Source organism: Mytilus californianus, unplaced genomic scaffold (assembly GCF_021869535.1).
Source record: "Mytilus californianus isolate M0D057914Y unplaced genomic scaffold, xbMytCali1.0.p SCAF_1, whole genome shotgun sequence".
Taxonomy (NCBI): domain Eukaryota; kingdom Metazoa; phylum Mollusca; class Bivalvia; order Mytilida; family Mytilidae; genus Mytilus; species Mytilus californianus.
The window spans coordinates 106,766,266-106,792,699 of record NW_026262581.1 but is presented as its reverse complement, the minus strand read 5'-3'; the positions used below and the strand labels follow the sequence as shown (position 1 = coordinate 106,792,699).

The 26,434-nt window shown below is 31.6% G+C and overlaps 3 protein-coding genes across 4 annotated transcripts in view; 1 reads left to right on the top strand and 2 right to left on the bottom strand.

Annotated features, from left to right (window-relative positions):
- The window catches only part of LOC127729108 (TBC1 domain family member 25-like), a 447,590-nt gene that overhangs the window by 248,238 nt on the left and 172,918 nt on the right, over window positions 1-26,434 (bottom strand). The gene's annotated exons all lie outside the window — the stretch shown is intronic.
- LOC127729157 (synapsin-like) overlaps window positions 3,052-26,434 on the bottom strand; it is a 144,947-nt gene continuing 121,564 nt past the window's right edge. The window contains exons 9-14 of the mRNA XM_052236833.1: window positions 25,556-25,698; window positions 24,447-24,521; window positions 17,389-17,491; window positions 14,636-14,751; window positions 12,149-12,493; window positions 3,052-9,572 (exon numbers count right to left, since the gene is read on the bottom strand). Coding sequence (XP_052092793.1) covers window positions 9,437-9,572; window positions 12,149-12,493; window positions 14,636-14,751; window positions 17,389-17,491; window positions 24,447-24,521; window positions 25,556-25,698 — 918 coding nt within the window. The 3' untranslated portion in view covers window positions 3,052-9,436. The remainder of the gene's footprint in view (window positions 9,573-12,148; window positions 12,494-14,635; window positions 14,752-17,388; window positions 17,492-24,446; window positions 24,522-25,555; window positions 25,699-26,434) is intronic.
- Window positions 16,738-26,434, top strand: part of LOC127729218 (tissue inhibitor of metalloproteinase-like) — a 41,711-nt gene continuing 32,014 nt past the window's right edge. Inside the window, exon 1 of the mRNA XM_052236948.1 lies at window positions 16,738-16,861. The gene's annotated coding sequence lies outside the window, so the exon portion shown is untranslated. The remainder of the gene's footprint in view (window positions 16,862-26,434) is intronic.

Here is a 26,434-nt window from a genome sequence, read left to right as displayed (position 1 = left end):
ATGTAAAAAATGCCAGGTGATTATTAATATACAATTCAAATTCTGTAATTTTTTATTTGCGACAAAAGGAATACGAGACATAGTGATTACAATCCGGTGTCAGGGGTGGCATAAACTATTTGTATAAAGCTCTATATTTCAGAAGATGAAAAATGCGCTCCCCCTGGAGCAGCTGGATACAACCACAGTGGTTGAACTCTGAACAGTTGTGGCAAGTATGGACGCAATATTCAAGCTTGATATAGCTCTGAATTTGGATAGTGATTAAATATTTGACACATTATAGATTTCTGACACAGAATAAATGTGGTCAGATAACTTAAGATTTTGAAATGGGACATTCAATCTACTTAATGGTCCAATCCAAAATCTAATTCCATGGTTAGATTCAGCATATAAAAAAAAACCATGAATTCAAACAAAGTTTTATTTTGGACCCTTTGGACCTCAATATAGACCTATTTAAATATGTCCAAATATCCAATATAGTAATACATGGTAAAATCCTCAAACAATTCAAGACTTTAAATTAATCCTCATTGAAATTGGTTAAAAGATTTGTATTTATTTTCAATTGAAGATTTCTTGCTGTTGTGCTGTTCTTTGATTTTGTGCAATACTTAGTAAATCTGTTTACAAACTAAATATAATAATTTACACACCCTGTTTGGTGTGTATCTCCTGCCATATCAGTATTTGTTGTTTCTTTATAAAGATCAGAAATAATTTATGTTAGAACCAGCTTAGCCATTATTAGTAAAGTCTTGTTTTTGGCCCCTATTTGGCCTCTAGTGTCTTATTAAAGCCACAACCCACAAAATCGACCCCAACCTTCTGTGTGTAGTATGAAACCTTGTGGTACAATTTCATAGAGATCCATTGACTAATACTTAAGTATTTGTCAGGAAACCAGAAAAACCTTGTTCCTTCCCCCCCTTTTTTTGCCCCTTATTCCTGAATGGTTTGAGCCATAACCCCTAAAGTCAAACCCAACCTTCCCTTTGTGGTATGGAACCTTGTGTTTCAATTTCATAAAGATCCATAGACCAATACTAAAGTAATTGTTCATTGACCAGAAAAACCTTGTTTTTCCCCCTTTTTTGACCTATTCCTGAACGGTTTGGGCCATAACCCCAAAAGTCAATCCCAACCTTCCCTTTGTGGTATGGAACCTTGTGGTACAATTTCATAGAGATCCATATACTTATACACACGTTATTGTCCGGAAACTAGAAAAATGCCTTTTTTGGCCCCTTTTTGACCCCTAATTCCTAAACAGTTGGGACCATAACCCCTAAAATCAATCCCAACCTTCCTTTTGTTCTATTGAACATTGTGATTACATTTCATAAAGATCTATTCACTTATACTAAAGGTATTGTCTGGAAACCAAATGTCTTCAGGCGACTAGGACGACATGATAGCAATATACGAACGCAAATCTTTTGCGGTCGTATAAAAACCTGGATGCTTCATACCTTGTATGCAGATGTCTTTTGTTATGAAGTTTCCGTCTGTCTTATGACCATTGTCCTTGACCTCATTTTCATGGTTCAGTGACTACTTGAAAAAAAGAATTGAGCTTTTTTCTCAAGTAAAATATTGACTTATTATATGTCATAGAATAACTATATTTGATATATTGCTTCCTTTCACGGTCTTCATGTCCAACAGACAGGTATTCACCTAACCTCCACCTCATTTCATGGATCAGTGGTCAAGGTTAAATTTTCATGGTCTAGTCCGATCTCAGCTACTATAAGCAATAGGTCAATTATATTTGGAGTGTGGAATGATTGTAAGGTGTACATGGCAGCCTGGTAGATTTTATCTCTCCTTTACCTCATTTTCAAAGTTCATTGGTCAAAGGGAAGTTTTTTGTGGTTTGGTGTGTTTCTCAGTACTTTGCGTCTTTTGTTATTTGTTTATGTGCAACAATATTTGGTATATATAGAATGACTGTTAGAGTATGTCTGTATCACAGGGTTCAATCTGACAGTGACCTTATTTTCATGGATAAGCTTTTATTTTAGGGACAGTATCTCAGTCACATCCATCAGATATGAAGTAAATGTAAGCAATTATAGGCAACCATATATTTGGTTAAGAATGACTGTAAGGGATACATATCTTCATGAGTGATCTGACCTAGTCCTCAATATAATGGTTTAGTGGTCAATGTTAAGTTTTTTGTGATTAAGGTCAGTTTATAAGATTCTTTTAGTAATAGGTAAAAAATATGGTTTCTTGAATAATTGCAAGATGTAAATGTTCCTCAGACAGGTTTCTTGACTGTCTCGGTTCATTGATCAAACAATTTTTCGTGGTTGCAACATTTGCTAAGTAACAAGTATAGGTCAACTCTATTTTATGTATTGAATGACTTACAAGTGTAGAAGTCTGTTTGACAGGGTAAATCTTACCTTGACCTCATTTCATGGTTCATTTATAAACGTTATGTTTTTTGTGGTTTTAAACATATTTTAACTATAATTTATAGGTCAACTGTACCTTTTGTAAACTTTCATGAATATAATGTTAAGTTTTTATACTGTAATGGTGTATCAATACTATTTTACCAATGAATTTCTATTTATTGATTAGGCCACGATGAGTGATTGGCCAAAGTAGTTCATCTACTGTATTACTAGCCTGTCAACACTGAGGTTGTGAGTTGGAAACCCTGCACTTCGCAGGTGTGTTCAACTCTCATCTTAATTGACAGGTTTGTCAGTTGTTTGCCAAAGAACAGTGGTTCTCTCTGGATTCCTCCACCAATAAAAAATGACTGCCAACAATCAATCAATCAATCTGTTTACCCAGTATTATGAAATGCAGATGTTGGTCATGATGAGCTATACAGTTATTTCAATACCTTTTGATGTGCACTATTTTTAATTTTTCAAAAAATAATAAAATGTAAAAAAGAAATACAGATCCTAAGATCAACATTTCTAATAATGTGTTTCAATAAAACCTACCCTACCATACTTCAGTCACTGATAGTATAACATTTGTCCATTACTTGCTGATAGGGGTATAAAAATTAGATCTAGAGATTTTGAATCATTTATTCCTTTATTTGACTGATGCATCTGTAAATACTACTATATTGCACTTTCTAATGATAAAATGTCTCAACAAAAACAAGCTGACAAACAACAAAATATCACATTCTAGTAAAACCTTCCTATTATGTTCTCATATATATAACATTAACCTACAGTATTCATTTTTGACTAGTGAACAGACATGCAACTATTTTGATGAAATCATGAGCAATATTTCATAGTGTTCTTACAAATGGTATATAAATGTACAGTGAAATATTCTGCGATACAGATTCATGAATATAACTGACAGTCATTCTTAGCTTATAACTTATTAGTAGAATGAATAAAAAAAAACTACACACAAACACTGTAATAAGGTAGATCATCTGTCTGACATAACAGCATATGTATTATAAGGGAGGATTTCAGAATGACAAATTGCTGAACATGGGTATCATAATATGCCCTTACCACTGAGTGGCAACTACATAAAAATTACGCCTTTTTGTCCATTCTTAAAAAATCACAACAATAAATGCATTCAATAATTTCTGATTTATCAGTGCCAGTGAGAACCTGTTCGAAATAAGTCAGTTTTGTAGTTTTCATGAATGGTACTGAGTTAGAGCAAATTGTTTTGTCATGTTTAAATGAATTATTGATTTCCAGCAAACTTCTTGTGAACTTCTTAAGAATATAAACAGTTAGGTTTTCAATAATTTCAGGGACCCAAGAAGTTGCCTTCTACATTTTTAACCTTCTCCCCAATGAATTACATTTTAAATAATTAAATGGTTTCAACATTGTTTAATCTTATTTAAATCTTATTAAAGTTTATCTGTCTGATAACTTATGCTTGCTTCTTTATAACAATGTTTGCATTATTTGACCAGCAGATAATATTAGGACTGAAAATCTGCCAATATATATGGCATGCATATATATTGTTTTGCAATAAATAGAAAATTCTACACTCATTTGGAGTAAAAAACAGTAAAATTTGAATAGCAAATAGAGTAAATAAAAAACATTATAAACAATGTATCATCAATAACAGTTATTAAATAAAATAATTAAAAAAACTTAATATATATAAAGCATAAAAAACAATATAAAATCACAAAAATTGCTATAAATCTGAGATCTACAGTTTTGACAATGTACACCTGAAACAGTTCATGTTAATCTAACATGTGTTTTACAATGTATAGTACACAAAGATACGTTTTGTATGATTTGATTCTTTATTTGAGTTTTATGTAGACAATAACAAATAGAGATGATTTTGTAAAATGATAGGTTTTGTATATTAATCCAATATAATTCAAAATAAAAAAAATAGTCAAAGCATGATGGATGCTGCGACTTGATCACAAAAATCAGCATATCCATTTATGTAAATTATTTTAGTTAAATCATTCCTTTAAAATTGTTTTATGCAAAGCAGTTGTTGGAAGCTCTCTTTTCAGATATTGAAAGGGATATACATGAGACTTGGTTAGAAAGTGTCTTACTTTAATAGATTGTATTCTAGACTAGAATTTCTAGTAGAACTTTATAATTTAAATGACAAAAAAATAACAGTTAAATAAAGTTTTAAATGTCAACTGTTCATAATTTTGGATAACTGAGATTTCTTTAAATGGGAAATCAACTTTTATATCAATACATAGCTTGTACTTAATTTATACACACAGAGAGTTTGTGTAAGATCAGTGTTCCAGCTAGGTCGTTTTCACAGGGCAGTCCGCCCGCCCTTTCCAGAGTGCCGCCCTGTGCCCTTTTTAGACGCCCTGCCCTTTTTCGTAAGTCCATGCCTTTATAGCCGTAATATTTTGATGAAAATACAATTATTCTACCTGTCTTCATATTTATGGCAAGTTTATGCCCCACAGCTAATTTACATTTACAGCAGGTGTAATAAGTTGTGATTACAGATAATCCACTCATCGACATCGGATGGGTCATTAATCCGTTTATTAAACTTCATAATTGACCATTGTAATAATTTTTCTCATTAAATTCGGTCAGTCAGCATTTCAATTTCAATATTTGTCAAAAGATGACAATTTGCGTTTGATGTATCCGTAGATCGTTTGTTGTTATGTCAAAGATTTTTTTTTTTAAATTGATCTTTTAAACTAGTTTTAATCCAGAAGAAAGTAAAAGCAATGCTTGACTGTACCTTTCATTGAATATCTATATCCAAATTAAATTAATAAAAGCTGTAATCCATGATCACAAATTGACTGCTTTGTTTACATTTGTTGAAAGCCATGTGCTTTTTGGCGGGAAAATTCGGAAAACCCCTTTAACAAAAAACAGTTACATTTCATTGTTATTTATAGACAGTAAAGATGTGTCGTCAAAATACATACTGAATAGCATAACTATGTGCAAAGGGACATAACTCTGTGATTTACCAAATGGGCTACAATGCCCCACTTATATGCGCATCTTCATGTTAGGACATTTTCTAAATTCAGGGAGCATAATTACAGAAATATCAAAAGGAGGAAAAATACCTTAATGCTGCATAGTTGAAAAAAACCATAATCTGTAATTTTACCAAAGAATTCATAAGAAAGTTTGGACAGACTTTATTTTTTGGTATATAAATTAATTTTATCTGTGAACAACAAATTTTTAAAAATAAGAGAAATTTTCAAATTGTTCTGTTATAAGAGTAACGTGTCTGTAGATACAGACAACACATCTATACCATATTGCAAGATATGATTCTAACTTTTATCATGCCTTATAAAAACACATTTGAAAAATAATTGTACTTTCTATTTCAACTGAAAGGGAGAGGTTTCAATTTTAAAGGAATTATTTAACTAAAATAATTTACATATATGGATATGCTGCTTTTTGTGATCAAGTCGCAGCATCCATCATGCTTTGACTATTTTTTTTATTTTGAGGTATTACAAAATCAGGTGATTTTTAAGTAAAGATAATTGTTATGTAAATGCACAGCTTAGACTGTAAGATCTTTGGAATATTATGAATAACCACAGATTTACTGTTGAAAGAAAGAAAAATCAAACTTACCAACTATCTGTAAAAAATATAATAAAATTACAAAATTTTCACACATATTTATGCGTTGGAAATATTGAGCCCATGCAAGAACCACCAAACTGGTAAGGTGTTGTTCATATTGACCAACATTGTGGTAAATTATTTAGATGGAATTTGCATGTGCTCTATAATTGACCAAAACTATGTATTTTCACGAAAACCTGTAAAGGGCCTTTTCCAGGACATCAGAACTGCATTTAATGTGAGATCATGGATCGAAAAAATATCTATTTTTAAATTTGTATTACCTCAACATTTTAAACAGACAAAAATGAAAATCTGAATTAAAAAATTCAAATTTCAGTAAAAATTTAAACCCAAATAAGGCCCTTACTGCACCCAGTCATTTAACCTGATAACAAACAACATGTAAAACTTAAATAAAATAATCATGAACATTTCATAGCATGCATATATCAAGATACAATTGACTAGGAATGTATTTTAAAAAAATTATCTCAAGTAAAATTAACAAGTCATTTTTTAGATTCCGCAGTAATATTTACAGACATAAAAATCAACAAAATACATTTTTTTCTTTACAGTCCATTTCAACTCTTCACTAGAATCCTAAAACTAAAAGAGATGGCAAGTCATACTGAAATGGCTAGTCTGAAAAACTGACTTGCTACAATTTTTAATCATCAATTATTTGTGAAATGAGTTGTTTATTCAAGTCCCAATTTCCAATTTGGTCATATAATAAATTGGGTGTATGAAAACAAAAGGATCTTATTTTCTGTACAACAGCTGATTTGCAATTTTCAAAGATAATAATTTCTTTATAATAGACATCGACCATTATGATGTATGACCAACTTAGACAATTTGAAAACCAATGTTAAGTTTGAATTTTAACTGCTGAAAGAAAAGCAGAATTAAACACTTCAGAATTAGGGTATCAGAACGAAATGTATTATATACATTTGTAACTGTCTGCAGAGTTTAATGGTAAGCACACTACAGAAATTTTTATAGTATGTTTGTGGTTGTCGTTTTTTGGTGTGGTTCATAAGTGTTTCTCGTTTTTTATATAGATTAGACTGTTGGTTTTCCTGTTTGAATTGTTTTACACTAGTCATTTTGGGGCCCTTTATAGCTTGCTGTTTGGTGTGAGTCAAGGCTCCGTGTTGCAGGCCGTACTTTGACCTTTAATTGTTAACTTTTTATACATTGTGACTTAGATGGAGAATTGTCTCATTGGCACTCATACCACATCTTCTTATTTTTATCGTTAGTCAAAAATAAATAAATAATGGTTATATGACTCTGGAACCATTTTACTGTCATGTGTACATAAGTGAATTTATTAGTTAAACACAATAAATGTTTAACTTAACATTCTGATTAAACACAATAAATGTTTAACTTAACATTCTGATCAAACACAATAAATGTTTAACTTAACAAACTAATATCACTATACTTGAAGACTAAGTTCCAAACATTACACTACAGTACATAACACTATAAATTATTTTATAATGAAATCAACATGCATAAAAAAAAAACTCATAAGGAGATCTTGATCCTTAATATAAAGTTTACACTTTAAGTGATTATGATATATCAAAACTTTTGTATAATGAACACATCTTACTTTTTCTTACTAGTTGGCTGATTATGAGTATCTCTTGGCATTCTAAACAATTAAACACATATAGTTCTATACTACACTTTGTGAAAAATTTACAAAAATGGTGGGATTTCATGGAAATGTATTGCAGCAGAGTATTGGTCAGCACCAATGCCAACTGACCAATCAAATTATTCTGTGTTTTAGAAAATAGTTCACTCTAGTTCAAACCTACCAAATGCCACGAAAGAGATTTTAATCACAAGAGGCATTAACTCCTGTAAGGAGTGAACTGACAGTTTCTGCCATGTTTCCTTATATGAAGAACTTACTTTGCAGGCCATTCTCTCTATCTATGGTTTTTACTGAAAATTTAAAGGTATATATACCTAAACCTGCTTATAATTTTTACCCATTGTCAATTTTGCTTCAACTGCTTTAGTTTTTGAGATATAAGGCAAAAACTGCAGTTTTAAACTTATGTTCTATTTTTAGCAACAGCATCCATGTTTGTTAATGGATTTAATCCCAGGATACAACTTTAAACTAGATTTCGTAAGGATCATTTAGGAAAAATTTGATAACATTTGGTTTAGTAGTTTCAGAGAAGAACACTTTTTTTAAGTTTAAAAAGATGACAGATGTCTAGTGATGACAATCACTCACATGCATGGCTCTTTGTCCAAGGAGAAATAAAAATGGTCTATGAACTTTTCATCTAGAAACTTTAAAATTCAGAACATATTAGACAATAACATATCATAAATCTCGAGTATGAGATTTAAGTTTGACTACAATGTAATTTAAAATGTATTTTGCAGTCAATAACCATGTGCAAAAAACAGTTAAACTATTGTGACAAGTGTTACTAGAATCACTGACCTCAGGATTCTAAATACTTTCAACTTTATTTAAAAATTAATCAGAAAAACAATCATGTGTATAAAAATGACAAGATTCAATACAGAATCAAACTTTTTGGAAAATAAAAATGTTTTAACATACTAAATGGCACATGATTTATATTAGTCAATTAAATTTGACGATTAAGATGATGTCAGACCTTTTAAATAGCAGATTTTTTGTAAGTTTTTCTTAGAGTCTGTATAAAACAGAGTTATAAGTATTAGCCATGTTTAATTTTCATTACACATATTTTATAACTTCAGCATCTAAAGGACTTCAAAGATATTACAATTCTTTGTTTGTACGCCAGAATGAAATGTGTTACACCATTGGTTTTATCTGTAGTTAAAATTATTTTTAACTGATCAGAAAATTTGCTGTATTGAGTATTAAGATAACAAGAGTTCACACTTCTTCTTTTGATCAAGGTGTAAAAACAGTTGATTAAAGATGTGTTCTTTTTTTCAAAGTGTCTTTCATAATTATCATGTATACTTAAATGGAACAGCCCACACTTCTTTCGATACTTTTTCTACATGCTGCCTTTTTAATCAATGCTTGACAAATTCATACAAAATGATAATAAAAGAGTTCTTCATTAAATAATATATATAATATATCTAGTTGTATCTATTTCCTTGTATATATATGATATCTGTATAAAATTACAGGTAACATGCCTTAAATAGCTGATTAACTAGACACAATAGACAGTCTAGTATACTTAATTTTAGATGGTGTTTTTGCATATTATTAACAAATAATTACAGAATAAATTAATTGGTCAGTCAGTGTTCACATATCAAAACAAAATCTACATGTCTCCAAATATTCCTGCAAATGTTTTTCTAAGGTTCTTCATGGTATCCTCTCCTTCTGGGTAATCTGTTGATTTGCCTAAAGTAGGTGCTCCAACACCAATCGGTGGGGGACGTGCTCCTGGTGGTCCTCTGAAAAAAAAATCAGTTTATATAGAATAAAGAACGGGGCATAGATATTGTTGAAAACAAAAGAATAAAAGGTAAAATACAAATGAACAAGAGGCTCACCTGAGCCTGTATAGCTCACCTAGTGAAAGAGTCAGTTTATGTAAAATATAATGAAAAATACATTTTATCTGATTTTTATTAGATTAAATGTGTATTCAAAGACAATAAACTGTTATCACAGAGATATGTCTCGACTTTTTGTAATTTTGATAATGCAAATGTTGAATTATAATAGCAATACTTTAACATGTAAGTTATGCAAATATTCAAAGTCGATGAACCATGACTGAAGGTACATGGCTAAACAATCTCCATGGAATGAGATGTGCCAATGTTAATACAACTGCATACCAAATACCATTGACTTATTATAAGTCGTTCCCTTTAAACAAACCTAAACACAAACATTAACTGGTAAACTATGTAAAAGTTTCAAAGTCAATGAACCATGATCAGGGATGGGGCTATATAATCTCCATGGAAACGATACTTTCAAATGCCAATAAATTTGCATACCAAATATCATTGACTTTATATTAGCAGTTCATCTTAAACTGATCTAATCACAAACTAATACATGTAAACTAAGCAAAAGTTTCAAAGTAAATAGACCATGACTGAGGGGGCGGGGCCAAATATTCTCCATGGAAATGAGATGTGCTAATCAAGGATCCGGAAATTTTTCCACACAATTTCGGTCATTTTGAGATGATTGAAAAGTTGGTGCCCCTTTCCAAATTGTCGATGTCAACTTGACTAGATTCATAGCATCAGCCATCAACGAACTTGTATTGCTGTTTCATCGCATTTACTAAGTAAATGTCTTACCATTACCATGAAGAACAGTTTAGGGAAGGCAATAGTTTAAAACTGAAATGATTTTAATGACTCAAAATGGTAAATCTCTCAGACATTGTCTCCTGCTTACGTTTCTTTCGATTTGACAAAAGTTAAAACCGGAGGTTTGCGATAAAGTTAAAGTACGAATAATTCTGATTCATTTCCGGGATTTGTTTTGTTTATCAAATTGACAGGAAATCACCGGCTTTTTATGGCTTTTTTATTTTATTACCTTTACAAGTGTTTGAATGTAACAGACAATAGTTGCACTCGTTTAATTTAGCATGAAATCAATTTGCATTTTACGATTAAATATTAAATTTGCTGAAGGCAATTTCATGCATGCGTATTAAATAGTAAATAAAGCACATGAAAAAATACTTTTTTCTCCGTAAATTTAGGTTAATTTTTAAATCAGATTTGATGATTGTCTTTGCTGAAAAGTAATTAAATAATGAATACACTTGTCAGGGAATTTCAATTTTTGTTAAGATATCATTCTGAGCTTGTGATCACTGTCAGGTGTGAATTAAAACCACAGGTAAAAAGTGATTAGCGATCATTAGCCAATGTTTCCCGGAGGCATTGATATAGATATTAGGAGGGCCCTCAGGATTATCAATCTACTGGAGTGGCAGTTTTATTACAGGAAAGGGATTATAAACAAAAACAAGTGATCACAACTTACACAAGACAGTGCAAAATGGCGATTAAGAAATCCGATTTCAAACATTGAGTCAATGAAATGACCGAAATTGCTTCTTTAAAAATATAAAATTTGTCCTAAATCCCAATTACTCGTTTAGGACAAATAGTTTCATCTTAGGACATGACTGGCATATATGACCGTTTCCGGACCCTTGGTGCTAATGCCTATACACTGAACACCAATTAACATTAGCCAACCACTAATGGTTCCCCTTGAACTGACCTAATTACAAACTAATACATGTTAACTTAGCAAAATTTTCAAGGTCTATAGACTATGACTAAGGGGGCGGAGCAATATAATCTCCATGGAAATGAGATATGCCAATGCTTATACAACTGCATACCAAATATCATTGACCTACCACTAGTGGTTCCCCATAAATTGACCTAATCACAAACTAATACATGTAAACTATGAAAAGTTTCAAAGTCAATAGACCTTGACTGAGGGGGAGGGGCCAAATAATCTCCATGGTAATGAGATGTGCCAATGCTAATACAACTGCATACCAAATATCATTGACCTACCACTAGTGGTTCACCATGAACCAAAACTTATCACAAACTAATACATTGTTGACGCCGCTGCCGCCGGAAACAGAATACCTATATCTCGCTTTTTGACTCCGTCAAGGCGAGACAAAAATCAATAAAAAAGTCAGTTTTCTGATATTCCACTTACATGATCTATAAAGTAAAATCACAAAAATACTGAACTCCGAGGAAAATTCAAAAAGGAAAGTCCCCAATCAAACGTCAAAATCAAAAAAACAAACACATCAAACGAATGGATAACAACTGTCATATTCTATATTTTTACAGGGAGAAATATGCAGTTGTGTACATTGTGTTATGAAATAAGCATATGTTTTAGGAATTTAATATCTGTTCATAATAGTACTATGGTTATCTCTACTAGAATTTACAGTGCTATTTTGTTATTCTGGATGTGACAGTATATATATCAGCTACACTAAAATACAAACCCATCTGTTCTATTCTGTGATTGTTGTTGCCTTTGTTGCTGTGGATGTTGTGGTCTCTGATTCATGGCTGCACCATGTTGAACTGGATGACCATGGACTGAGCTTTGTTGTTGTGTTTGGCTTGTTTGACGCTGCATCTGAGCAGATGGCTGATGTTGTTGACCTTGAACATTGCCTTGTTGACTTTGTTGTCTTGGTATTGGCTGCCCTTGCTGTGGCCTTGGTTGACCATGACTTTGTGGTGGATTTGGTTGACCTTGCTGAGAGGGTTGTGGGGGCCTTGCTGGTGGGTTGACTGGTTCGTTCTTAGAACCATTCATTCCATAATGTAAACTTATCGTCCGACTGAAATGTAGACAAATACTGTTATTATTGATGGCAGATTATTTACCAGGATTTGTCTATTTTTAAAAGATTACTAAAACGTAAGCAAAGAAAACAAATGCTACCAATTTTCCACATAGGCTTCATAAAAGTTTGTTACAAAAAAGAAATTTCTTTAGCATGGAGTGGCTTTTGGTCTAAGAAATGAAATTGAATAGACTAATTAAGATTTATTCTGAATTTATCAAGGGACATAACTCCTGATGTAACAGTATTTTAAAAATTAAACAAGAATACTATGTGTACTTTAACATCATTTAAAATGGTGACAACTAAATCATGAATCAATGTCCTACTATAATTTTAAACAGTAATTTTGGAATCTGTTATATGTCCTTGCATATTATTGATCAATTTCAATGTTGATACCACACTTACTTTAGTGTCCAACTAAATAAGTTGTCCTACCAAATTAGATTGTCACCAGGTTTGTACTTACATGAGCATCATGACAGGTGCCACATGTGGAGCAGGATTTGCTTTCCCTTCTGGAGCACCTGAGATCACCTACTATTCGTGATGTGGTTGGTGTTGCTCAGTCTTTAGTTTTCTATGATGTGTTATGTGTACTGTTATTTGTCTATCGTCGTTTTTTGTTTTTTTGCCATGGCATTGTCAGTTTGTTTTCGACTCATGACTCATATCCCTTTGGTGTCTTTCGCCTCTCTTTTACTTTAATTCAAACTTCTGACACATTAGATATGATTATTAAACCCTGAAACTAAAGTCACAGCATCCTTTGAATCAGTACTTTTTGATATTGCATCTGCATCGCATCAAATTATCTTCAATCTGGTCCGGACCATGAACATTGAACTATGAAATCACATTTCAATGGACCAGTATTTTATGTGTTGCATATCTTAATGAATTCTGTGGTGAAGTATATAGTAATGTCACAATTTTTTCATGAAAATGAAATCCACACTTTATAAATTTGGTATGTTTGAAGCACTTTTATTGATTAACCTTTATCAGAAAAACTTAAATAAAAAAATAAAGTTAGGGATGTATGAATATTTTATGAGCTATATGACCTAAGGAGACCTCAAAGAATAAGTAAAACCATCTATTGTCAACTTTGATTGAGGAGTTTGAACCTTAGTTTCTAATAATTTGTTTATTTATAAACAGAAAATTTTAGAAATTTCTTTTATAAATGTCAGTGGCCATGCACTAACTACTGGGATGATAGGTTCTTGGAAGAACCTATAAAGTTAATAAGTCTCAGGTTGAAGAATTTGATTTCTGATTACTAATTCACCTGACTGTATACTAACCTGAGTGAAGAACTTGCTGCATTCTGATAATTTCATTACCTCTCACTATATTAACATGAGTGACCTGACTTTCTGAAGACACTTATATTCTTGTTACTTTTAAAGTCGCCTGTCGTTACTAACCTGAGTGTCTTGATATGCTGTATTCTTAAGTTACCAGTCTTTTATACTAACCTAAGTGTCTGGACAAGCTGAAGACACTTGTATTCTTAAGTCAACCGTCATTATACTAACCTTAGTGTTCTGACAAGCTGAAGACACTTGTATTCTTAAGTCTACTGTCTTTAAACTAATCTTAGTGTCTGGACAGGCTGAAGACACTTGTATTCTGAAGTCTACCGTCTTTATACTAACCTTTGTGTCTGGACAGGCTGAAGACACTTATATTCTTAAGTCACTCATTGTTATACTAACCTAAGTGTCAGGACATGCTGAAAACACTTGTATTCTTAAGTCACCCATCTTTATACTAACCTAAGTGTTTGGACAATCTGAAGCCACTTGTCAACGTCTTTATACTAACCTAAGTGTCTGGACAGGCTGAAGACACTTGTATTCTTAAGTTACCCATCTTTATACTAACCAAAGTGTTTGAACAGACTGAAGACACTTGTAATCTTAAGTCACCCATCTTTAAACTAACCTAAGTGTTTGGACAGGCTGAAGACACTTGTATTCTTAAGTCAACCGTCTTTATACTAACCTACATGCCTGGACAGGCTGAAGATACTTGTATTCTTAAGTCAACAGTCTTTATACTAACCTAAGTGCCAGGACAGGCTGAAGACACTTGTATACTTAAGTTACCCATCTTTATACTAACCTAAGTGTCTGGACAGGCTGAAGACACTGTTGCATTCTGGTTATTACTAATTCACCTATATTTCTTCTGTCTTCTTCTTGACTTTCACCAAGTAAATTCATAGATGAATCATTTACCTAAAAGAAAAAATCCATTTAAATTTAACATCTCTATATATATATATATATATATATATATATATATAAGTACCTCTAAACAAGTGAAAACTCTATCACAGATCTATCCATTGGATCACCAGTGAAGGTGATACAAGGCAGAAAACACATATTATATTCATAATTACTCTAAATAACAGCACAACAATGTTAAATCTGCAAATTTGCGCAAACTTTTGTTCCTCCCTCACCGGGATTCAAACTCATGCTATCAAGATATCAAGACAACACCACCTGCACTGTGTACAGCCCTCTAGACCACCTAGGCACCGAAAGCTGAATTATTAGTTCAGCCTAGGTGGCCTAGTGGTCTAGAGCGCTGGATATTAAATATATATAAGATCCATGTTACATCTCGTGATCAATTTATTTGGCAATCGTCAATGGCAGTCAGCAGGGTTTAAGAACATCAGTTGTTCAACCTGTTAGTCAAATGTAATTTGTTAAAATATACTTTTCACTTTTTTGGTCTCTTGGAAAATGTTGTTTGTGCTGTATTTAGACCCCTCTACCAAGAAATTTGTTTTACATGCACTAGTATGAAAATTGCGGTTTTTATCCAACGCAATCATAGGTTTGAACTTTGTTTTCAATTTAGACTTGTTTATATTTTTTCGTTTGGGCTTGTATTATATTTTCCTTCGGGTTTATATGATCCGTTCATCCTATTTCGACTCTTTAAAATTCAAGAGTCTATCCTAAATTGAGGTAAATTATATGGCCTTCCAAATACCGTTTTGATCCCTAACATCACTGAAGAGACATTAATTGTCGAAATTCGGATAGGGTGTACAAATTTTTGCACCTCATGTTTGCGGTATACCACCTTCTCCGCAAGTTTATTGTTTTCTGTTTGGTATGAAATTAATAATTAAGATCCATGTTACATCTCGTGATCAATTTATTTGGCAATCGTCAATGGCAGTCAGCAGGGTTTAAGAACAACAGTTGTTAGACCTGCTAGTCAAATGCGATTTGTTAAAATATACTTTTCACTTTTTTGGTCTCTTGGAAAATGTTGTTTGTGCTGTATTTAGACCCCTCTACCAAGAAATTTGTTTTACATACACATGTATAAAATTTGCGGTTTTTATCCAACGCAATCATAGGTTTGAACGTTGTTTTCAATTTAGACTTGTATATATATATATATATATATAAAACATTAATGTTGCCACTGTTGGGAATAGTATGCATTTATAAAGACAACTGATCTTTATTTGACATTGTTTAAGAAATAATTCCTTCGTGTCATGCTCTATGCTCATTTTAACATGGGTAGGTATTATATTTGTCAATACACTGAGCGTTAGAGCTTTAGCTCGTTGTAAAATATCAACAAATATAAAGCCTACCATATTAAAATGAGCATAGAGCATGACATGAAGGAATTATTTTGATTATAATAGGACAAACACTATTTTAATAGGTTGAAGCGTACAAAAATACATTAGAAATGTTTGGCTGCTCCCATTTCGTCCCAATCGAGTATGTACATTACATTCTCATATTTTATAAGTTCAACAAGTAATAGCAGGGTAAATATATGTTGACTTAATAACAATATATAATATTATTTTATGTAAGCAGCTAAAATATATATATTTTATTAGAATAAAATGCCAAACATATTTTGTGCTAATTAGAACACAACTTTGTTTACAAAGCGAAACAAGGATGTCATATTAGAATTATGTGGTTTATATTGTTATTTGGGTTATAGTTAATGAAACGTTCAAGAGTATTCTAGATAGATAGTGAAAGTATTTGTGTATATTTAAGTTTCAGGAAGTGTTAGCAAATTCTGGAATTTACCTTGCAACTAAAAATAGATTGTTTATCATTTATCTAGTTTTAATATTTGTAGATGATTCTAGATTTAGAATATTCTTTTGATTTTGGTATATAAGGTAAGGTTTTTGTGAATAAAGATCATTAGTAGAAATACTAATACCATCAGTAGTATAGAAGTATTATCAGTTGAACAAGAAAGCATAAGAAGGATTATTTAGCAGTTTATTCCAATGTGGTATTTATTGAATTTGACATACTGTATATACTGTAAATAACCGTAAGTTATTTTATTAAAGTTAGTCTGATTTCGCCACAGCTACAAAAAAAATATGTGAAATCGCTTCACTTTGATCTGAACAAACTAAATCATCATCAAAGTATTAACTGTTTATCATCAAAATATTTAAGAACTGTGTTATGAACGTTTAATTATGCTTTGATACCTTTGCTTGATTGAAATGTCAAATATGACATTTGATGATTTTGCATAACGAAATTCCGCCAACTGGTGGCATACAAATAACATCTTTTACACTTGTTGTTAATCCTACATTTCATTAGTAACTGCTATCTACCTGCTTTATATTGGTATATTGCTGTATCAGTGTCAGGACTGATGACTGATGCTAACATTCAGATTACAGTTTTTAGTTTTTCTGGCTGCCTACATAAATGCATACATCTTGTTTTAACAATGATGGTATGCCCACTAAAAAGATGAAATGGGTTTAAGTATGAAATCTTATATGTTATACCAGTAGTTTTAAATGGAGTTGTCTTCCTTTATCTGAATAACAAATATACCTCAATGATATATTCTTTTCCATCTTTCCCTTGTACTGCCTCAACTGACATGATATCCAAACCTCCAAATAACTGACTACACTCATCTACCCATAACTTAAATCTGCAAATACAAAAATCATATCTTTAAGGCATTTTTATAAATATTTATACAAGTATTGGTGTAGTTTATTAACTCTTCTGCCTTTATTTTTATTTGAATTAGTACAACTTTGGTTTGTACACAATGACCCGCGTTTTGTTAATATTTGTATATAATTCAATTTGTCAACCTTATTCATTACAATACTCTCTGTAATCACTGAAATGATGGATTGCAGGAAAGATTGCTAAAAAGTGATTTTTGTACATTATCATATTTTCTTTGGTGACTATAATTTTCACAAAATATAAAATTTCAGGAATTGTTTTTAAATATCGGGTATAATTTTATATTTTTTATCTGTCTGTAGGCTTTAAAATATTAATTTGAATGGTCATTCGTATAAGGTTACACAAAAATTATGACATGTATTATCTTTAATACATTATACATTGCATACTCCTAAGTGATAAAAAAAAACCAATATAGAGCCTTTTCATATAAAAATAATTTACTTCTAACAGGTAACTGATTGAATTACAAATTTTTAAACCAAAGCCCCCCTTATCATCAATTACTAAAATAAGTTGAAAATAAAAAAAACTTTTATTAGTCCCCAATATTCAAATAATTTTTATAAAATAGTTAACATTTGAAAAGTCTCTAATTTTGAAATTACGCTTTGATATCTTAGATACTATTTTAGTAGTAGTCAAAGGGGATACATTATGAATGGACAATCTAATATTCTTAAAGCATGAAGATTTCACTTCTTATCTATTTGGTGTTGTATTTAAACTGTTACAGTAGTAAAAGGCTTTAAAATTTTTGTTATAATATTTTAATATTTGCAGCTGAAATGACTATGATACAGTAAAAGTTTAAGATAAAAAGTTTCAACTTCAAATAAGGAAAATATCTTAAAGTCTGCATAGAACCATGCCCTATACTAGTGATCTGACATTTGAGGTTGGTCAGTAATACTGCATAGAACCATGCCCTATACTAGTGACCTGACATTTGAGGTTGGTCAGTTACTGCATAGAACCATGCCCTATACTAGTGACCTGACATTTGAGGTTGTCAGTTACTGCATAGAACCATGCCCTATACTAGTGACCTGACATTTGAAGTTGGTCAGTTACTGCATAGAACCATGCCCTATACTAGTGACCTGACATTTGAGGTTGGTCAGTTACTGCATAGTACCATGCCCTATACTAGTGACCTGACATTTGAGGTTGGTCAGTTACTGCATAGAACCATGCCCTATACTAGTGACCTGACATTTGAGGTTGGTCAGTTACTGCATAGAACCATGCCCTATACTAGTGACCTGACATTTGAGGTTGGTCAGTTACTGCATAGAACCATGCCCTATACTAGTGAACTGACATTTGAGGTTGGTCAGTTACTGCATAGAACCATGCCCTATACTAGTGACCTGACATTTGAAGTTGGTCAGTTACTGCATAGAACCATGCCCTATACTAGTGACCTGACAGTTACTGCATAGAACCATGCCCTATACTAGTGACCTGACATTTGAGGTTTGGCAGTTAACACTTTTGATATTACCTTCTTTTTTATACCTAAGCTCCTGTATATGTAGAAACAAACTTAAAACTTATTTCCATTACATGGATTTTTACCCTGAATATTAGTTCATATAGTTTAAATAAAGATAACTGTCCATGGTGATATTCAATTAATGGGAGAAATATTTTAAGGAAGGTGGCATAATTCATAAAAGAATCAATGTCCAATCCAAGTTCCTGTTCATGAAGAACCAAAAGAATGCAAATCAAAATAGATTCATTTTGTTTTTATACAAGTATCAAATACACAGATGTCATTCCAAACATTCTTGTTTATAATAACACTAAAATCAAATGTAAATTGATCAAGATTCTGTAACATGAATCTTTGGAAAATCTCAAATTGTTTTATGATGAATAAAAGAGAGTCATATTAGAAATGTACCTGAGTTTACAAAGCTTCTCACACACTGAAAAGAAAAGTGATATTTTACCATATGTAACTGAGAAATGACATGCACTTTCTTGTGTTAAAAGGGAATATCACTAATAAGTATATGCATGAGAATAAAACAATATGTGTCCATAGGACACCATACCATGCTCGCACTATCACATTTCCATGTTCAGTAACTGTAAAATCTGGGTAAAAAACCTTAATTTGTCATATTTATTTTTAAAGTTCACACCAAAATGAAATTGTAATAAGTTTAAAGTTGATGTGACCACAACTTCATAATAACCTACTTTAAACTTAAACTTTTACCTGATATGGAACAAACAAATAGACAAACAGATCTGAAAACATAATATCCCTTCCTATCGAAGACTGGGTATAAAAATATTGGACAACAACTTTAATGTTTGCTTGAAATTATACTTATTATACTTGATTATAGTGGTCTTAGACTATGACCAATGGGAAATATGATCACTGAAGCATCACTTTAACAAGAACTATTCTCAGCAGCAGAACCTACCATTGAGAAAATATTCATCCTCCAAGCATATTATTTATAGCACCAAGTGACATAATGTTTAGGGGATCAGTTCAATTGATACCTTTTTGAAATATGGTCACTTAAACATTATTCTTGGCAATTTTAGTCCAAATTAGCCCTCATTGGTTTGTAAGAAGATTCAAAATGTTCATCAGACAACAGATAGATGATAGAAATCATATTTAATTAAAGAACCTTTGTGAGCATGCTCACATACCCCACATCCTGACATTGTCACTGGACAGACAAAATCTCACCAAATTCCTTAGTTCAAAGACTCATAACTGTACAAAAGTCAACTGATAAAAATTTTCTTATGGATATGCACATTTACATATTATGTCCTCATTAACTACAAAGTTTCATGAAATTCTGTTGTGTGGTTTCAGAGGAATTGTGATGACAAACTGTTGCAGTAGTATATTGAGGCCAATAAGTTCAAAGGGGCATAACTCCTTACGATGACAAGAACAGGACTGATGGACGGACGGGTCAAAAACATTATACCCTCCACAACTTTGTTGCATGGGGTATATTTATAATTAACGTTCTGAAAGTTATTTTCCCCCCAATGTCCTAAACATTTATAGTCTAGGTACAGGTAGCCATACATCGTAACTATATTTAATACCATGGTTCTGCATAAGGCAAGAAGGCAACTCTTTATCTTAAATCAAGTTCAGATATCAAAGGTCAAGGTTCCATGAATAGTGCTATAGAAAAAACTTGTGGAAAATATAAAACAAGAATGTTTCCAAAGAACACGGATGCCCCACTCGCAATATTATTTTCTATGTTCAGTAGACCGTGAAATTGGGGTCAAAACTCTAATTTGACATTAAAATTAGAAAGATCATATCATAGGGAACATGTGTACTAAGTTTCAAGTTGATTGGACTTCATATTAAATCAGAAGATGAACTCATAGGTCAAGGTCAAGGTCACTTAACAAAATAAACAGCCGCGCCATGAGCGCATGATACGCCCGTCGTCTCGTGTGTGAATTTTTATGTAATAAGCATAAATAGTTTCTGACATACGGCGTGACATGCGAAAACCCCCTTTTTTTTTTACAAAAAACTCAATATCTCTAAAATAAAATTTTGAATCAAAACCAAAAAGTATACAGATCTTTAGATTAATATAACTAAGAAGTGTGTAAAATTTTAAGCAATAATCATAAATCGTTTTTGAGATACGGCGCGACATGTGAAAACCCCCCTTTTAAAAAAAAAAAAAAATCAATATCTCAAAAATAAAATTTTGAATCAAAACCAAAAAGTATACAGATCTTTAGATTAATATAACTAAGAAGTGTGTAAAATTTTAAGCAATAATCATAAATCGTTTTTGAGATACGGCGCGACATGTGAATAACCCCTCCCCCTTTTTTTACCAAATACTCAATAACTCAAAAATTAAATTTTGAATCATCACCAAAAAGTATACAGATCTTAAGGTTAATATAACTAAGAAGTGTGTAAAGTTTTAAGTAATAATCATAAACTGTTTTTGAGATACGGTGCGACATGTGAAAAACCCCTCCCCCTTTTTTAACAAAATACTCAATATCTCTAAAATAAAATTTTGAATAATCACCAAAAAGTATACAGATCTTAAGATTAATATAACTAAGAAGTGTGTAAAGTTTTAAGCAATAATCATAAATTGTTTTTGAGATACGGGGCGACATGTGAAAAAAACCACACACCTGTTTTAGTTACTAAGTCCCCTAACTCAAAAAGTTTTAATCTTATTTTCACCAAAAAGTATACAGATCGTTTGACCATCATAAGAAACAACTATGTTAAGTTTCATGAAATTTGAATAAGTCATTCTCAAGTTACGGTGCGACATGTTTACGCCGGACAGACGGACAGACAGACGGACGGACACCGGACATTTGTATACCATAATACGTCCCGTCAAAAATTGACGGGCGTATAAAAACCTGTTCACATTATTTTTGAGAGGATTCTGTTTGACTGCTTGTTTACTGTGTGCTGATCATTATGCAATTGGCCAAAATATTTTACTTTATTTAAAAGGTAAACTTGTGCTCCGACAGTTAAACCCTTTTTAACTTAGATAGAAAAAGGTACTTAGGTTAAGTTAGTTTTCATCTAACATCAACTCCCTGATGACAAAAAAAAATAAAATTTCACAATATCTTTACAATTATAGTGTGATTGTGATGATTCATTATGACACAAAATAAAACAGGGATGTAATCACTTTTACAATATCTTCACACAATTAATATGAATGGCAAGCTCTTCATTTAAGTAGCAACTATTATATATATAGATTGCAACATACTTCAATCACATATGCTTGACGTCATTTTTTCTTCAGTGGATTAATAAACGGTATCTCTATATATAGACCACAAAAAGTGACAGAGTTCCTTCTTTTTGTCAGAACATTTGACAAAAATGTTAGATATTACTGTAATCTGTATCATACAATAACCAAGTATTAACCATACTTAAGTAAAAATTTTCAACACTTTCAAGAATTTGTTGACATGTTATACACACCATTTCACACCATAGAACATGGAAAACTGACAAAGTTGTCTACAATATTAGACACTGATAAATTTGTTTACATTTTTTATTCTAATAAGGTTAATTACATTCTTTGAAAATCAATAACATATTTGCTAGAAGGGTGTTATACCAAAAATGAGGAAGTACTAAGAGTATGTCTTGGAATGTTTATGTGGTGTAGTAAATATGTATGTCTAAAGTTCAAAAGAAAAATAAAGGGAACTGAGGACATGACCTTGTAACCTTGCCAATAATTTCCAAGTTACATGCAGGAAAGGTTGAATGGATACAAGTATCAAAAAATTGCACCATATTTGAAAATTAATCTAATTACATGTACCACAATAGCATGCATGTAACTAGAAGTCATTTCTGCCAATGCATTACCTTTTTACTAATAAACAAAGTACGGTAGACATAGGAGTAAGATGTTTAATTGTACCATTACCTTTATCCTACCACAAAATTAACTTTTCTTTAGGAATCTGAATATAATTCCCATTTTTTCCACCTGCTAATCTTTATTCTGATGTTTTCTGCAAGTTGCTTGTTTTTTTAAGGGACACCAGTTATGTACCAGATCTGCACATATTTTATTTTTAACAGTTATTTCCCTTTTTTTCCAACATGCTAAATTGATCAATCTACCAAGTTTGCAGATGATTCTGCATAATCTAGCTGCAAATACAATTCTTCTATAACATTGTTATTTGGACTATGTGTGTGTTCATTGTTTGTTTGTTTGTCTATTTATAGAGGAGTCACGTGTTGATGTGGTCTGTTGCGCTGTCCAATATTTTTGGTAATTCAGTTATCCATTTTATGTATTATTTCATCATCTTAATTTTTTACCTGGCCTTAATATTGAATAAGGCCTACAACTTTGATTTTACTATATGAACATGCATTTTATTATGACATCCTCATAATTATTTCAGACAAGTTTAAAGCTCTATGTGACTACAGCTTTTCGTACATTCAGTGTACAATCTTGCATGTGACACTGACTTTTAAGCAATTCTGTAAAGTTGTGTAAAGTCTGTAAATAGTATGTCAGTGAACTTTAAGGACTTATATTGACTTTTAATAGCTAACTCTCGAAATAGATAGGATTAATAATCATCATCATTGTTTTCCACCCTACTAATGTGTTGCAAATATGAAAAACACATGTACTTGACTCCCCCAACAACTTATATATTGACATATGTAAACCTGTCTGGTTGTTTTTTTGTGGGCAATCAGTTGATGAAACAACAACAAAATCAAACAAAGTTATTGGGTCAAGTGTATGAAGTGCTAGGAAATACTTTATCTAGAAAGGAAAAATCATAAACTCATCTTTTCCCTGTGTTAATACTAATACTTATATCTATTTATGTCCTTGTAAAATAACTATTAAGAAAACTGAAGAAAAAAACCCCATCTTCTGTACCAAGCAGACAAAATGCATCCCATTCTAAACATTAGCATCTCATCGATAATTGTAATACTGTAAATTCAGAAATTATTGCATGCATTTATTATTGCGATTTTGTCATTTTAGACTAAAATGCGATTTTAGTTTTTGCGATATTGAGAAAAATCCTATTTAATTCATATTCAAAATTTCAAAATGCGAGTTTAAACTATTGCGATTATAACCCTGTCGCATTTTTCGCAATAATAAAAACATCGCAATAATATATAAATTTACAGTACAATGTAATGTTAAAATCAATGTGCAACATTTTTAGAAAATTTTGTTTTGCTCAATTCGTTGTGAAAACACATGTGGCCAGCTACTTGATATTTAAAAAGTATAACAGTCCAAATATTGTTACCTGATACCCTTTTTAAGTCACAAGTTAAAAGTCATTTGATTAAAGACGTGTAGTTGACTTACTTTTCATTCATAGCTATCTGCTCTAACATGGCTGACCCAGTGTTGGCTTTCCAATTTCCAGATATAGACTTTCGCCTAAAACAGAAAATAGTAGTCATTATTTTCTTTCTCCATATCAAAGATTCAATTTGCTTTAATGGGGTTTTCCTTATCTTCTTGCTTCTAACTTTTGTAAATTCTGTTCGAACTGTAACAGAAGCTTCTTTAATTAAACTGATAGCCAATGAACCAAAATTTCTTTAACAGTCAAATTGAAGAAATTTAACCCTAGTTTTACCTGTGTTAAGCCTAAATAATGTTGATTTCAAAAGCTTTTTTTCAAACAGTTCATGTTATAATCTTACCTGAATTGAACACTAGCAAAAAAATCCTATATGAGGCTTTGCTAAGATCCACCTAACATTGTTGTGGAACTATGGCTGTTTCAGTAAAGTTGAACTCAAATTTTATTTTCCTCATAATGGCTATAAGTTAATTAAAATCAAATGCGATATTTGTAGTCTCATTTCAATTTTTTACAATAATATGTAGGATTCTTAATTTGGTCTACCTCCCAAGAATTTGTTCAATAACATGTGGTTATATTAATTCAAATCATAAAATCATAAGATCTCAGGTTTTTTTTACCACATCAGGTCCAAGTCTTGCTTCAGGTAAGATTTACATGGTTCATAATCTAAATGTTTAATATGTAACTGCTGTTTTGAATCAGCAAATTTAACAAAATATGTATTTTGTTACATAACTTGACAAGTTTTTCTGAGAAAAAAATATGTTAATTTAATCCATCACTGAGTGGCAGCAGTCAAACAGGAATAAACAGATTTATTTACTAACTACAACTTTTTACACAAATAATTCAAACTAAACAAGAAAGTTCAGATAGAAGAATATAGCATTCACTTTGGTCAACTTGAACAGTTAAAGCAATACAGACATAGAAAGTAAAGTATACTTAGTCGCAGAAAACTTGCACTTCCATGCAAAATTTTACAATGGGGAGACAAATTTTTAAAATAAAAAAAAAATTTTGTTTTTGATTTGTTAAAAATCTGATCTAAACTAATAAAACTATAATAGATACTATAAACCCGGTGGTTTTGACTTACATGTAAGCTTTGTAGTGAGGGCCTATCTTCTGTATATGTATATCATAAAGTGTGTCGATGTAAGCTTCTGTAGTAGAATACGTTCCTGTGACTGCCACCACACCAGCAATATCTTGGAAATCATAATGATTGGAAACTCTAACCTAAAGCAGTAAAGGTCATCACCACATAAGAACATTTTACACAGGTCAAACATTAATGATGAAATATCATGATTTACCCAAGATTTTTTAGATGTTTTCAAAAGGTGTCAAAGTTGTATCATGTTATTCACCCATAACAAACCCAGCTTGAAACCTAGCAAAGATTATTATGGTTCAGCCATACCAGTCAGTCATCAATAATATTTCCAAAACTTACATTTTTTCAAATTTTAACAAAAAAATATTTCAAAATATTGTTGATCGATCTAAATCTGGTTCCAGGAATTTAGACTGTTAAAGAAACAATTTAACTACTGGCTGACTGTGATGGCTTGTGCTGATATTTCCTTACTGATAACTCACATATAAGCCCTGTAATTGTTTCCGATCTTCTGTAAGTGTAGATCATATCGACCATCAATGTATTTCTCTGTTGTTGCATAGTTACTGCCAAGGGCCAATATATGGGCTACTTCTCTGTATGTATCTATATTGTCTAACCTAACCTGTGTTCATATAATTCATGTATGTATGTACTATGTATATTGTCCAATTCAACTAGTTTTCATATAGTTCATATGGTACTCATATAGTGATATTCAATGTATTTCATACTTCTGTATGTTTTCTAAGACACCTTGTCCATACCAGTGGTTGTCTTGATGAATCATATACCAAGGAGGCAACAACCCAACAACAACAAAAAATGTCAGGATTTGAAGTATCATTTAAACTA